The sequence below is a fragment of the Xiphophorus couchianus genome, chromosome 16 (assembly GCF_001444195.1).
Source record: "Xiphophorus couchianus chromosome 16, X_couchianus-1.0, whole genome shotgun sequence".
NCBI classification, from domain to species: domain Eukaryota; kingdom Metazoa; phylum Chordata; class Actinopteri; order Cyprinodontiformes; family Poeciliidae; genus Xiphophorus; species Xiphophorus couchianus.
The window spans coordinates 7,050,307-7,065,585 of NC_040243.1; the positions used below are offsets into that span (position 1 = coordinate 7,050,307).

Below are 15,279 nucleotides of genomic sequence, written 5' to 3' on the forward strand. Positions count from 1 at the left end.
AGTCATACTTTATTTTTACAAACAGGAAAAATAGTTGCTTGAAAAAATATTTTTGAAAAATCAGTTGCTTAGTGTATTTAATAAAAATGATTACAACTTTTTTCTCTAAAAGTATAGGCTCTTTTATACCACCTAGGGGTCAAAATATACTTATACTATCCTTACTTTACTCATACTACTTTGATCAAATGTAAGTTAGTGACCAACAAGTTAGTGAATTCCGGAAAGTACTTTCAAAATAAGGTAAACTAACTTATACAACTGACAATTATTTGTAAATTAAATTCGCCGTCATGTCAGTGTCACTATATGGTATTAAGTGTTAGCAATAAATCAAGTGCAGTATTTAAGCTTTTCAACTTGTCGGTATGAGAAATAAGTTGAAAGATGCTGTGTTTGAAGTTTTACGAAATTTTGGAGGTCACAGTCATAGAGTAGGGAAATCGGTATTATAGTCAAGACCTCACAATTTTTAGCTGAAACATTCAAAATACGTAAATATTCAAATTTAAGGTATAAAATATTAAAGCATGACTGTAGTTACATGATCTGTTCACTAGAGAGTAGTATAGAGAGATTTTAAAGCCCTTGAGTTTTTTTTCCGTATTTTTGTAGCACCTCATTTATATTGTTACTGACCAAACACGATACTGTGATTATAACACTAGTTCTCCTAAAATAGTCAGAAATTGCTCCATGTTTTTTTTCTACTCAACAGATGTCTTTGTGATAAACTACTCAAAACAAAGTGTGCCACAGCGTAATTTTCCGTAATGTTTTTCAAAATAAAAGCTTATGGCTAAGCTAGGAGACGTCACGTGACGTGTGAGCGCATCAATCGATACTCGTTACCAGGAAGATCCTTCCGCCTTGGGGAGCTGCGTTTACTCCTTCTTTCCTCGGACCACTCCTCTACAAATAACCGAGAGGAAAGTGAACGGGGGAGCAAAGAGGAGAACGGATACAGTCCACACTTTAATAGTAAGAATACCGACTATAAGCATTTTGAACCTACTCTAATGTAGTGTTGACGTGCTACGGTGGCAAAAGTTGCTAAATATTGCTCAACAGGTGTGCTAAATAGTCGATAGCTTTTATCAGAGTTAGCTAGTTTTAATTGATATTTAAAGTGTTGTAGCTACTTAAGTGAAGTACACAACAAAGTTAACATTAGCCTGAGTGAAAGTGATGTTTTCTTTTCGGTTTAGCAAAGGCGGATAAGGCTAGAGAAGTCGAGCTGTCAATTTTAGCTGTGGCTAATGGCTAATAAAATAGGCTTTTGCTTTACTCTGTTAATGTTAGTTAAATAGCTTTCTATGTGGAAGTCGCTGTAAAAAAAAAAAAAGAAAAAGAGTCATGTCAATTTAGTTTGTTGGGTAGTACCTGTTGGGTCACGGCTATTCAGAGGGTTGACAAATTAACCCACGGTAATGGGACAACGTCCTAATATTTTTCAGTACTTATTGGGTAAATAAAAAACGAGGCATTAACCAGGTAACTATATAAAAAAGAAACAGAGTTGACGGGTTTTTAAAGCGTTGATGGAGCTGCTGTTGAATCTTGAACAAGTCAGCTGACTCATTGTAATCCCCGGATTAGCACTGTGTGGTCCTTATGCATTTTAGCTCAAAGGTATTCTAATAATCCTGACATTTAAAGTGGGTTTTGTGTAAGAAGCTGCTGCATGCTAGCGTGTTAATATCTACTAAGTTAACTGGAACGATAAATTTAGCAAGAGCCAATCAGTAAGTGCTAACCCATTTCACTCCAACCGGATTCTTTGAGCTTTTTCTATGTTTTTGTCACATGCCCACTAACAGCGGTGTTGTTATGGGTATATGATTTGGGTGCAGCACAACAGTGTAAAAGTGACACTCAGCTGTGTATGGACCTCTGCCATTAGAGATGGAGTGCAGAAATGCTATGAATGGCTGATCTGTTAAATCATTTCAGTTAATATTCACAGTAATAATGAATCCTCTCTTTCCATAGATCTTGATTGAGTTTAGAGTGCTGGGCACTCCCAGCCATCAACACCATGGGAGAACTCTTTAGAAGTGAAGAGATGACCCTGGCCCAGCTCTTCCTTCAATCGGAAGCTGCCTACTGCTGTGTCAGTGAACTGGGAGAGATTGGGATGGTGCAGTTCCGTGATGTAAGTACACAATACTTTTTGTCTTTGGATTTTCCTATCTGAAAGTGCAGTTTTCAATGTTGCAGAATATACTAGTCATCTTTGTTTAGGTGAATAAAATTTGGCTACATTAGTAGTGCTGTTTAGATGGTGGATGCCCTTTGGGTCATGTGCTCACAGCTGACTCCTCGTTCCAAGCAAGTGAAAACCCTTTCCCAAGTAGTCTCAAGGCAGTCTGTTGTCTGTGAATATAGGATGAGTGTAACAGAAAAGTCCTCTGCAACAGCTTAAGACCTTATCAGGCTAAGACCCTCTGGCAGTTGTAAGAAATTATCAGTTGAGTAAGTATGTTTTGTCACTGAACTCTGCTCTTCTTCCTTTTTTTTAAAGCTCAATCCTGATGTAAACGTCTTCCAGAGAAAGTTTGTTAATGAAGTGCGGCGATGTGAGGAAATGGATCGCAAACTGAGTGAGCTTTTTTTCTTGTACAATAAACTTTTTAGAAATTCAGAAGCAATTAATTCTGTCAGTTTTTAACATTAAAACACTGTTTGACATGCTTTGAAGCTTCTGATTTGTGTGAGATTCCATTGTTTTTAAGTTTACTTCTTTGGCTTTAACAATTGTTCGACAGGATTTGTTGAAAAAGAAATTAAGAAGGCCAACATTCCGATAATGGACACAGGAGAAAACCCTGAAGTTCCTTTTCCAAGGGACATGATTGATCTGGAGGTAATTGTTTTTTCCTGTTTTTATAAGCTTTCACTCAACAAGTATGTGTTTTTTATGTTTGTATTTCAATTAATCAATTAATCATGTGATAAAGGTTGGAGTCCAATCCATTTCATTATCTGAAGTCATAAAACAATAAAGATGGTTATTAGAACACAATGAGTGCAAGAAGAGTTTCGTAAGTTTATTGCAAGAGTTATAGAAAAATACTAAAATCATGCTTAAGTCAGTTAACAGAATAATTGATCTTTTGATTACTAGTACAAGTTTTTTATTTAGTGTTGAAAAATTACCCTCAAAATATAGATATGAACTTCAGAGTTCTTACAAATGGAGGTCTGGATCCTTACTCTCTCTTTTTATATTGTCCCTCACAGGCTACATTTGAGAAGCTCGAGAATGAGCTGAAGGAAATAAACACCAACCAGGAGGCCCTGAAGAAGAACTTCCTGGAATTGACTGAACTCAAGCACATTTTGCACCGTACTCAGCAGTTTTTCAATGAGGTCGGTTTTATTTCTTTTACAGACCTTTGAAGTGTTGTTTTCTGCTTCTTGGTTTTCAACATTGCGTTTTTATTAAGAAACAGATGACTGTGAATTTGGCAGTTGTTTCTGTTGAAGATTGCAACACCCTAAATTAAATCTACACGTAGCTTCAGTTGCTCATGTTTTATATGGTACCTCAAATACTCAAAAACTAAGATATGATGACAACAGTATTTTAACTACATCAATATATTAATAAGTTGTGTTCCCTAGTTGACTTATTTCCTGTTTTTTGTCTGTACCACATTTCACAGCTATCAGCATTGCGCTCATCAAAACACAAAGCTGCACTTATTTCTACTCGATTTTAACAAAAGGTGTTTTCACTCGTAATCTTTCATAGTTGTTCACATGACTGCAGCATCTAGCCTAGTCAGTCATTATAGTAAATGCGCTGTTTGGTGCGTCAACCCAGTGGTATTAAATGCCAGATCCTGTCTGTGCTTAAGCAACCTTTGGCCAACATTATTTCCACTTCACTGCCTTCTCAAGCAAAACTGTGTCAGCTGACAGCGCAGAGGGATCTTTTACAGCTTCTTTAGATGAATCATTCACCTAAATCAGAGCTCATAACAAGTAGATGGTCAGCTGCTAATTGAATAGAAACTCCTCTGATTAAGTTTCTTTTAATAAGGTCAGGAAGTTTTTTATAAAAGTGGGATTTAATAAATGTGTGCACATTAAATCAGATCTGGGCGTAAGTGTGATGACTTAATGTGTAATGTGGTTTGTTTTCTGTTTGACAGATGGAAGATCCCAGTTTGCTTGAAGAGTCCTCCATTCTCCTGGATCCCAATGAGCCAACCCGAGTAGCTCCTCTCAGACTTGGGTGAGTCAGTTTTCTACACTTGTGTAATTTAAAAGGATTAAGATGTTTTCTCCGTCTCATTTGGAGGATTTCCAGCTAGTGCTTTTTGGATCGCAAACACCCTCCACACATTACATTTGTAAGCTCTTTTCCAGACAGGAGGGATGATCCTCTAAGGCAAAAAAATCACTCTAAATAGCAAATTCCATTCATTTATAGCTGTTTTAAGCATAAGCAAAGAAGTAAATAAAAACCAAATGGAGAAAAATAAAACAAAACATTGTTTCTCAATGTGTGTGCTGCAGATTTGTGGCTGGAGTTATAGGCAGGGAACGTATTCCCACATTTGAGAGGATGCTGTGGAGAGTTTGCAGAGGAAACGTGTTTCTGCGGCAAGCAGATATAGAAGACCCCCTAGAGGACCCAACCTCAGTCAGTGCTGTTCATAAACAGTTTTGTCAGATGTTTAGAGTTTTTACTCTGATTTCTAACCTAGCAATGTTTTCTCAGGGTGACCAGGTCCACAAGTCCGTCTTCATCATATTTTTCCAGGGAGACCAGCTGAAGAATAGAGTTAAGAAAATCTGCGAGGGGTAAGTGACTCAGCATCACTTACTGAGTGACAATGTGAGGGATGACCTTTTCATAACTAATAGCTTTCTTTTGCTTTTTAATTCGTCCTTAGATTCAGAGCAACATTATACCCCTGTCCAGAAACCTCCCAGGAGAGGAAAGAGATGCTTGCAGGAGTGAATGCTCGCATTGATGACCTGCAAATGGTGAAAAAGCAGACTTTTTTTGCTATAGTTGTCTGTTTTTGTTTCTATTTCTGTTCAGATTTTAAACTTGTTTATATTCTAGCTAGCTCTCTGATATGACTAAACCCCCTTTCTTTGCACTAAATGATAACTTCTAAATTTGTCCACTGGAAGCACATTTTGTTGTATAGGTTGCTCCTCAGAAGTATAGTAGCCCAGGACAATCTATCATTTTTATTTACTGATCACTCTTTTTTTGTTACATTCATTACAGTATCTTTTGATATAAGTCTTAGCAGATTCTCTGAGAATTTACTTTAAGAATAATATTATCACAATATGGAATTACACAGAATTCCAGCATGACGTGTAACATCGTGCTGGGAAAGCATGATGTTACAAGCTCAACACCTGCTGGGAAACCTTGTGGATGAACTGATATTCTTTTAGTACATGTGAGCAGAAGTTATTTAGAGTGCTGTCTGCAGAATGAGACATTGCCTCGACAACAGGTGTGCGCACAGTGCTTAAATGTCCTGCTATTTGCTGATCAGGGCTTAGTGTTGAATGTGATTCATACAGCAGCACACATGAAGGTATTTTTGTTATCTACTATGGAAACATCCAGTGGATGAGACAGCTGGTTAATTGTAAACACAACTCGATGTTAATGTTTTATCCTGTTTAGAGCAAAGTACAAGTTTTTCAGGGCAAAAGGGGAAATCTTCCCTAGGGAGGGACCAAGAATTCATCTTGATCTGATGTCTGAGCATCTCACCTCACCCCGATATGAAAAAATTTTAATAATTCGTTTTTTGTTAATTTTGTTTTGCAATGGACATATGCTTCGGAGAAATGAGCTAGGTGAATTTACAAAAAGTCACTTCATGCAAATGGATGTTTCCTAACATAACAAGTTTCCTTTAAATTCAGTAGTTACAGAAAGTTGTAATAAAATCTTTTTTATGATAAAGTAATCAATATTCATTTGTGGGCTCCAACAAAGCAAGCTGTGGTATACCTTTACTTGTCTTTTAAGCTTCCTGTAGCTCATATGTATAAATATACGGATAGAGTCAATTCACTCATGTGGAAGATGTCTGCTTCTGCTCATAAAGGTTCTGAACCAGACTGAAGATCACAGGCAGAGGGTCCTGCAGGCTGCGGCCAAGACCGTCAGGGTGTGGTTCATTAAGGTGAGGAAGATGAAGGCCATCTACCACACCCTCAACCTCTGCAACATTGACGTCACGCAGAAGTGTCTGATTGCCGAAGTGTGGTGTCCTGTGTCTGACATGGACTCCATCCAGTTTGCACTGCGGAGGGGGACAGTGAGTAAACTTGAGGGTTGGGGGGATTTCTGCGTTCTGGTGTATATTTTTAAACTTGAGTGAAAGCGTTTGTCTTTGGTTTTGTTTTCCTTAGGAGAAGAGTGGCTCCACCGTGCCTTCCATTCTCAATCGAATGCAAACCAAACAGACCCCACCCACGTATAACAAGACAAACAAGTTCACCTCTGGATTCCAGAACATTGTGGACGCTTATGGGATTGGCAGCTACCGTGAAATGAACCCAGGTTCTGACGGTTTCTCACACTTCCTGTCCTCTCAGTCATTTTTGGTTATCCATGCTCACCTTGTTGGCACATGCTCATTGACATGTTTCACTCGTTTCATGTGCAACCACATCCATCACCCCCGTCCTCTTCGTTTGATGCCTGCGTTCTTGTCTTCAGCGCCATACACCATTATTACCTTCCCCTTCCTGTTTGCTGTCATGTTTGGTGACTTCGGCCATGGGACACTCATGACCTGCGCTGCTCTCTACCTTGTGATAAGAGAAAGCAGGCTGATGGCCCAGAAGAATGATAACGAGGTATGGATCGTTTCACCGTCACCTCATCAATCCCAGTCTGCTGAGCCACAGAGAATTTGTAGTATTTTACAAAACCTGATCACTTGAGTCAACATGCTTGTTTTAAATCCTCATATACATGTTTTTTTCCTTGAACTGATTCCTCATTCACACTTTTTTGTTGCAGATATTTAACATGGTGTTTGCAGGACGCTATATCATACTGCTGATGGGAATATTCTCAATGTACACTGGGATTATTTACAACGACTGCTTCTCAAAGTCCCTCAATATCTTCGGCTCTGGATGGAGTGTGAGACCCATGTTTAAAGGAGGCAACTGGACGTAAGTATCACAGATAGGAATGTATCCAGCATTGCATTAAAAGTAACATCACTGCTGTGCATTTACTGTTTACCAGCTGATGCTAGGAGCCAAAACTGTAATTCTTTAGAACAACGAAGAAAACATTTATTATGCTGCTGTTGTGTCACTGTTTTTTGCTCCAGTTGAAGTAAACTAAACAGATCTGTGTTTCTTTTCTTTTCTTTAGAACTGACACACTTGAAGGCAACAAGGCCTTGCAGTTGGATCCTGCAGTGGAGGGAGTTTTTAAAGGGCCGTACCCCATTGGAATTGATCCAGTAATTTAGGATTTATTTAACATATTCCTTTTATTTGTTTGTTTTATTGTATCTTTCTTAATGCTGCTCCTTTAAAATGAACATTTCCTACTTTAGCAAGGTTTACATATTTGAGATGCACCAGTTAACCGGCCAAAGTTTTCCCTTCTGTCTGATCTTCAATTTGCAGACCAGAAACTGACAAAATGTGAAAGTTTTCAGATTTAGTGAATTCAGAAAAACTAAGAATTACCACAATTTTTAGGCTATAAATGCATAATTATGATATACTTGATGTACGTTTTTGAAGTTGAATGGAAATATCATAGATGTCTACAAAAAATAAGTATTTTTCTGTATTGAATGGATTTGGAAATCATCACAAATTGTCAGTTTTTAAGACATCTGTTTCAGCATAAACCAAAAGAACAAATTACTATTAATATTAAATAATGAGAATTATTTTCATGATTCCTACGACCTAAATGTACAATTCTCTGAAGCAATGTGGGACATTTTCTCAAATCACAATATATTGCTGCTCCAAAATAATTAGCATTACTGTTTTAGAGTGGAAATAGGTTTCAGCACAGGTATATAGTAATGTAAATCAGGTTTACAATACCGCTCCCAGTCTTTTTTTCATCTTGTAAAAATGCTTAAATAGCTGTTTCTGCACATCCTGCCTGATAAGCCACATGCAATGTCAAACTTACTGAATTTTATACCTTTTATCATTTTTTATGTCATTTTCTGATCCGCAAGAATATAAATATAATGTGATTGTTTTTTTTATTGTTTTATTGGTCTGTCAAATAATCTGCAACTCATTTTGTCACCTCATTGGTGGATCTCTAATCATTGCTAAATTTAATGTGCTACACTTGGTTCTATAACAATTTCTTCTTTGCATTTTTCTCAGATATGGAGTATTTCTATCAACAAGTTGACATTTTTGAACTCCTTCAAGATGAAGATGTCTGTTGTCCTAGGAGTCATCCACATGCTTTTTGGAGTCACTCTAAGTCTCTTCAATCATCTGTGAGTTGATGTGTTTGTTTGGTTTCCGTTTCATCGGATTAAACAACAAACTGATGGAATGATGTGCATTTCTGCAGGTATTTCAAAAAGCCACTGAACATCTACTTTGGATTCATCCCAGAGATTGTCTTCATGTCCAGTCTCTTTGGCTACTTGGTCATTCTGATCTTCTATAAGTGGGTGTCTTATGACGCCCACACCTCCAGAGATGCTCCCAGTCTCCTCATTTCCTTCATTAACATGTTTCTCTTCAGCTACAATGACCCCAGTACCAAACCTCTCTACAGGGGGCAGGTTCGACCTACTATGTAAAATTTATGATTTTTAGATTAGGGATAAGCACAGGAAGTTGATTTTTTCTTCTGGTTTTCTCTGTTGTCTCTGTAGATGGGGCTGCAATCATTCTTGGTCATAATTGCCTTAGCATGTGTTCCCTGCATGTTGGTCGTGAAAACTCTGGTTTTACGGAGACAGTATTTGTGGCAAAAACATCTGGTAAGATCAAACTGTCTTGGAGTTGAGGATCATCTATCCTTGGGCTAAAACGATTAATTGTGGTAATTGTTAATTTGAATGAACAGACTCAAAAAAGACCATTTGTTGAAAGAACAATACACTCAGAAAAAACTGTACAAATGTATATACTTTGTTTTAGCTTTAGGTTCAAATTCTTTAAAAATAAAATCCTATCATGCAACCTTGTCTATCCAGATATTGATCGGTTCTAAATAACAAATCACCCTTACACTGTAATATTTTTTTATGTGTTATAAGTATTTTTTCACTACAGAAGCATCCCTTTCTTACAATGATCAAACAAAAGATGTTTCAAGTGGCATAGGGATCCTGTTATTTTTATCAAGCCATTAATATGTTTGTGTTCTTTTTTAAAACCATGAATTGAATTGTGTATTTGCATCTTTTAATGTTTCTAATATTGTATAAAAAAGACTTGAATGAAAAATCTGCAGTAAAATCTGCCCATTTTTTTTATTTGATTAATCCTTAATAATAATTAGCTTCAGCCCTAATTTATCCCTTTTTAACGCCTTGTTCTTCAGGGCACACAGAACTTTGGAGGGGTCCGAGTGGGCAACGGTCCCACCGAGGACGAGGCAGAAATCATCCAACATGACCAGCTCGCACAGCAGTCTGAGGATGAACCAGAGGTAAGTTAAATGTCACTCTGACGACAATTAATATTTGTATTTGAAATGATTTGATACGGATTGCTTACAATGCAGAAGGAACAGCAGTTCAGCAGTTTGTTGAGAGAGCAGATGGCAGTAAAATGATCCTCTCACATGTTTGAATAATTCAGCCACTCAGCCATAGCTGAAACCTCATCTCATGTTTCCACTTCCACTGTGGTAAAACTAAAGATCAATTATGGATAAGGGTGGATTGTTGTTCCTTCTTTCCACATTTTTCTTAATGCTTATGTGATTTTATCTATGCGTGCAACTTTCTGTGACATGCTGTTCAGTCATCCTGCTGCTCTTATAGCCTAGTTATCTATTTAAATTTAAACAGATAACCTAGTTTTGCGTGTTTGTGTGTGGGCAGGATGCTGAAATGCCCAAATGTGTAACTGTTTTCTTCTACTTCTTTTCTTGATGTTTGTCTCTTGATGTGTTTTCAATAACCAAGAGTTCCCTTTTGTTACCTGCTTTCAAGGCCCCTGAGGAGGAAGAGGTAGGACCGGAGTTAATGCTGCACCTTTTTCACTTCCTGTAAAACATGCATGTCTTGGTTCTCTTTTCTCACTGCAACTCGCCTCGTCAGCTTTTGCGCTTAGGTTTGTTGGTTGTGGGTATGTTTGCGTATGCCGGTGCGTTGTAGGTGTTTCATCAGACGTGGGGCATCAGTAGATCAATGCTTCCCTGAGGTCTCGGTGATGTGCATGACGCATCAGTAGAGCAGTTGATACTTTGGGATCACAGGGTCCAAAGAGGACAATTCCTTTACTAATTTGGAGGTTGCTTCATTTATAACAACAGCTCCCCTGTTACTCTACCGATCATGCACGTGCAGTGAGCCAGATTCTTTCTTTTGTGGGCCTCAGGACTTGTAGACATTCTGCTTTAACTGTCTTGCTGACGTGTTTGTCTGTGTTTTCACAGTTTAACTTTGCAGATATGGCTGTGCATCAGGCCATTCACACCATTGAGTACTGCCTTGGCTGCATCTCTAACACTGCTTCCTATCTGCGGCTCTGGGCCCTCAGTCTCGCTCATGCACGTAAGGAACAACATCACGCACACATTTTTAGAAACATGTTGTTAAACCCATAAACAGTCATGTTTTCTTCTTTTAATTATTTTTACTTGTTAATGTCTTGCATGCTTTCGTGAACAGAGCTGTCAGAGGTGCTTTGGTCCATGGTGATGCGCCTCGGCCTTTCATCTCGAAACTTTGGCGGTTTCATCCTTCTGGCCATTATCTTTTACTTCTTTGCTGTTCTCTCAGTTGCCATTCTGCTCATTATGGAAGGACTGTCTGCCTTTCTGCATGCACTTCGACTGCACTGGTAAGTTTTCTATCCATCCATGTTTTGTATAACGATTTACCTAATACTGCGAATGCTTTGACATTCATGAATACTACAATATTTATATTCTCTGTTTCATTGTGACATTAATCATTTATTAAAGTAATTTAATAAATCATTTATTTTTTGACTCCTTCATTTTCATGTTGAGTGTAAATTAATTTCAGAGCGATTGCTCCACCTGGTGGCTACTGTGTTCCTTCTGCAGAGACAAATTCATAATGAGTCTAGCTAAATTATTTCATAAGTAAAGCTGCGTTCCATTTCTGTCGGAAGTTTGAACTCGAAGATAAAACCGAGTTGACAACTTTCAAATTAACAGGATTCCAATATGGCAGCGCCCAAGTAGCTATTTTTGTAACTCTTACTTTTCACTTCCACTTTTTCCACTTTTTATTGGTTTTGTTTATAAATGCAGGTGTTTCATGTAACACCAATTTTTAGATTCACTTTTACAAGTGTGTGTGTTGTAAAATAAACCTGTTTTCACCACATCTTATTGTTGTTGATGTGAGAAGCTGCCATATCGGCTTTCTGAGTGTGAAGTCCAAACTCAGAGCGGCATTCCAGATGATTTTTTTTCCAACTCAGAAATCAGAATTTCCAAGTTGTGACTACTAATGGAACGCAGATAGAAAAACATTGTTAGTGCACAGCATTAGGCAGGGAATCTGAATAGTTATTTATGGAACTACTGCAGTAGAAGGTATTGTTTTGTACAGGTACATCATTTCTTGGAATCCCGTCACTGTGTCAGAATTAATTTCCCTTGGAGCTGTAGGGAATTTGTTTGGGTTATCTTACCAGACAATGAGGTCAAAACAGAAAAATAACATTTTGTTCCTTAGAAAAAGCCTGAATCTATTTAGATGTTAGATATGAAGTCAAAGAGTGTATGTTGTGCTCCCCAGAAAAGCTGATCCATGTCTTTAAAATGTTTTAATTGTTCATCTATTTTTTTTTTTTTTTTTACAACACTCAGACTTAGGAATGATGGGTATTCCTGACTCCTTAGCTAAAAGGTCATCCAGCTGTCGTTTCAGTCTGGACGTTTAAAAATAGCTCCTGATCATTTTCCTGAAGTGAGGAGTATTGGGTGTCTCTGGCTCCAGAACCAGATTCATGATATAAACAAGAGTGACTGCAGGCTGGAATCAGGAGCAGGGGTCACGGGCTTTGACTGCTCCATTCAGCTTTACCCCAGCCTGCTATCCATCATCACTGTATTCCTGACAAGGTTATTATCTGAAACACTTCTTGCTTAATGGTTTTTAACTGTATCTCCTATTTCCTCCCTCAGGGTGGAGTTCCAGAACAAATTCTACGCAGGTCAGGGCTTCAAATTTCTCCCGTTCACCTTTGAAAGTATCTTAGAGGGAAGATTTGAAGAATGAAACCGCTTTCTTTACGCCTGGTTCTCTCATAACTTCAGTTTGTGTGTTGTCCAAAAGTGTTTTTCGTTGTTGTTGAACTTTTTTGTGTGTGCGTGTGATTAAATCTCCACGTTACCAGAACAACTCTGGTAACGACTCATGACTTGGTGATCCTATAGTAGCTCTATTTAATCTGTCTTATTTCCTTTAATATTATTTATATTGTCTTTTTCTTTATAAAACCTGCACTGCTGTTCTTTGTTGGAGGAATCCTCAACATGATACACTAGATATCCCCTCTGCTGAAGTTTAGACAGCGATAGAAATGTTCGTCCTTGTGTCGTCTCCTGTGGTTGTATTTGAAGTTTTTGTTATTGCAGAGAAAAATCACACAGAATTGCAAAACTCTGAATGATGGCAAATGCATATAACATAGCACTTAGTGTTTTCCTGTTGGTATACATGAAAGAGATCAATAATCTGCACACAGTTCCTTTGTAGTAATCTGCAGTATTTCATTACACATTTCTGTAGCCTTAGAAGGGATTAAAGCAGCAAGCAGAACATATTCAGGTCGTTTGTTAGAAATGGTTGACCTTGTCCATAACTATGTCAATAAATTGGGAAGAACTGGTTTAAGCTGTTTTTGTCGTCACTTCTCAAGACGTCAGTATCCTGTTGCAACAGAATGTCTGCTAGCCAGACCACTTCCTGCTTTCAAAACCTGCTGAAATTGTGAAAGGCTGTTAAATAATAATAATAATAATACCACAAGTATAAGACTTTTTAAATGCGACTTATTTGTCTGATTTGTTCCTTAAAGTCATAAATGTTACCGTTTAAAATTTTGAGTTGTTCCATAAGTTTTCTATGTGGCTTACAGTTGTAACGTTTAATCAAGTACTGTTCATTAAAGCAGGCGCTTTGATAGTGTCGGCAGCTTGGAAGTTCTGAATTCTTCCAAATCCTCCACAGAAAATTAAATCAGCGTTTCCATTCCACTGTTCCTCTGTCAGCAGAGGGAACAGTAGAATGTACTAAACAGACCTGTGCTTTCATCACAGTTGACCAGCAGATGGCACTGCAACTCAGATCATCTCAAGCATTTTGGATTCTTTCTGCTGTTCCTTCACACTCTTTAACCTTGATTTTTAAATCTAGTGCAAAATGTACTTTTATTTATAAAGATAAATTTCAGCCTGTGTTGGACAGTCAAGATATTTTTATTCTTAAGACACTTGAGATTTTGTATCTGGGCCAAAAGTGGCTCAATACAAGTAAATGATACAGTTGGAACTTTACTTCACACTTTGTAAATCACCTTCAAACTCCTGAATGGGCTTTACTTCATTATCATCTCAAGGCTATGGTTTTACTTTTTTTTTTGTGCCAAGTGTTTTTCCTTCCACTCAGCTTTCCATGGGTGTGCTTGGATGCTTCACTCTGAAAAGGTAGCTCGTTTATCAGTGGTCATTTGTAGCTTACCTTCCTAGTGTATGGTGTCAGTGACTGCCTGTTGGACACTTTTCCTAATGACTGCGAAGGTTATACATTTATTTATTCTTATGTAATATTCCAATTTTGAGAACTACTACATTTGGGGTTTTCATTAGATGTATGTCATAATAATCAAATATAAGCAGAAATAAATGCCTGAAATAATAATTTATAGTTATCTATGCATTAAGAGTTTAATTTTTTTATTGAACTACCAAAGTAAAGTCAGTTTACAAAGTTAGAAGTTTATATAAATAAGCGAGAAGTAGTTTTTAATGTCAATAAAAAACTTGCTTTAGGTCTTGCTGTGTTGTTCCTCTTGGGGGCGCTGTTCAACATTTTCTGCTCTGCCAAAAATGTATTATCTTTGTCCCAATGTTTTGGTTGTAATAAAAAAAAATTACCTTGTATGTAGTTTGTGTTTAAACCAAAGGTCCTCCTATTTATTTAACATATTTAAATTACTTAAAGGTTGTACCTACAGAGCAGGAAATAAATGTATAATTGTATACTGCTCAAAAAAATAAAGGGAACACTTAAACAACACAATATAACTCCAAGTAAATCAAACTTCTGTGATATCGAACTGTCCACTTAGGAAGCAACACTGATTGACAATCAATTTCACCTGCTGTTGTGCAAATGGAACTTTGTACAGAACAAAGTATTCAATGAGAATATTTCTTTGATTCAGATCTAGGATGTGTTATTTGAGTGTTCCCTTTATTTTTTTGAGCAGTGTATATTGTTTTATGAATTTGACTCAATTTTACAGGAACCATTCAATTCAGCATCAAAACAATTTCTTATAATTGAGTTGAGGTGAAAAGAGAAACTGAAATCCAGTGTGTGCAGAATGGTTCACTCACTGCACCAGCTGACAAATTCACCTGCTCACCGATTCAGTGTTAGAAACAAACAGGCTAATATGGATCTTGTTTATCTAAGTCCTTAACCGCAACGGATAACTTTGTCATTTGTAACATAAAAGCAAAGTGGAAGTATCGGCCATAAAAATTGGGAAATAATTCAAACCACTAAAAAGTGAAAGTGGAGCAATCAGAAAGTCTAAAAAAAGTACTTCTTCCTCCTGGCATCTTGGGAGGCCTGACTATTAAAATCTTCAGCCACACTGGAATGAGGAACATCATGTTCTCCAGTCACATGTCTCCAGAAGGGGGCTTCTACTTTACAACAGCCCAAGGTAATAATAGACCTCTGTATTTATCTTTTAGTTTTTTCTTAGAAAAGCTCATTTAATTGATAATTCCCAGTGTGTCATGTATAACCAGGGCTGGGGGCGAGCTTGCATAAGAGCCCCAGATATTCTGCCATGTTTATGCTTTCCGACACCTTAAAT

General features: G+C 37.5%; 1 protein-coding gene across 5 annotated transcripts; it reads left to right on the forward strand.

Annotated features, from left to right (window-relative positions):
• The first annotated feature begins 833 nt into the window (after positions 1–833).
• atp6v0a1a (ATPase H+ transporting V0 subunit a1a) lies at positions 834–13,061 on the forward strand. 5 transcript variants are annotated; one of them, XM_028042780.1, is made up of 22 exons: positions 834–981; positions 1,993–2,155; positions 2,525–2,603; positions 2,769–2,866; positions 3,244–3,372; positions 4,161–4,243; positions 4,528–4,654; positions 4,733–4,815; positions 4,908–5,001; positions 6,099–6,311; positions 6,406–6,556; positions 6,716–6,855; positions 7,022–7,179; positions 7,388–7,478; positions 8,380–8,498; positions 8,576–8,792; positions 8,886–8,993; positions 9,560–9,667; positions 10,149–10,193; positions 10,622–10,739; positions 10,857–11,028; positions 12,350–13,061. In XM_028042780.1, exons 2-22 carry the CDS (start codon positions 2,039–2,041, stop codon positions 12,441–12,443), a joined length of 2,544 nt encoding a protein of 847 aa, XP_027898581.1. In that variant the 5' UTR covers positions 834–981; positions 1,993–2,038; the 3' UTR covers positions 12,444–13,061. The 5 variants fall into 5 exon arrangements, 3 of the variants coding, with proteins under 3 accessions (XP_027898581.1, XP_027898582.1, XP_027898583.1); XM_028042781.1 differs by having other exon boundaries at positions 10,176–10,193; XR_003598742.1 differs by lacking the exon at positions 10,622–10,739.
• Positions 13,062–15,279: the final 2,218 nt, after the last annotated feature.

Bases quoted from the DNA above. Each gene is read 5' to 3' on its own strand.
- atp6v0a1a (XM_028042780.1), top strand. From the start codon at position 2,039: ATGGGAGAACTCTTTAGAAGTGAAGAGATGACCCTGGCCCAGCTCTTC. The intron at 3,373-4,160 runs GTCGGTTTTATT...TCTGTTTGACAG, and splicing joins CTCAGCAGTTTTTCAATGAG to ATGGAAGATCCCAGTTTGCT. The intron at 6,557-6,715 runs GTTCTGACGGTT...TCTTGTCTTCAG, and splicing joins CTACCGTGAAATGAACCCAG to CGCCATACACCATTATTACC.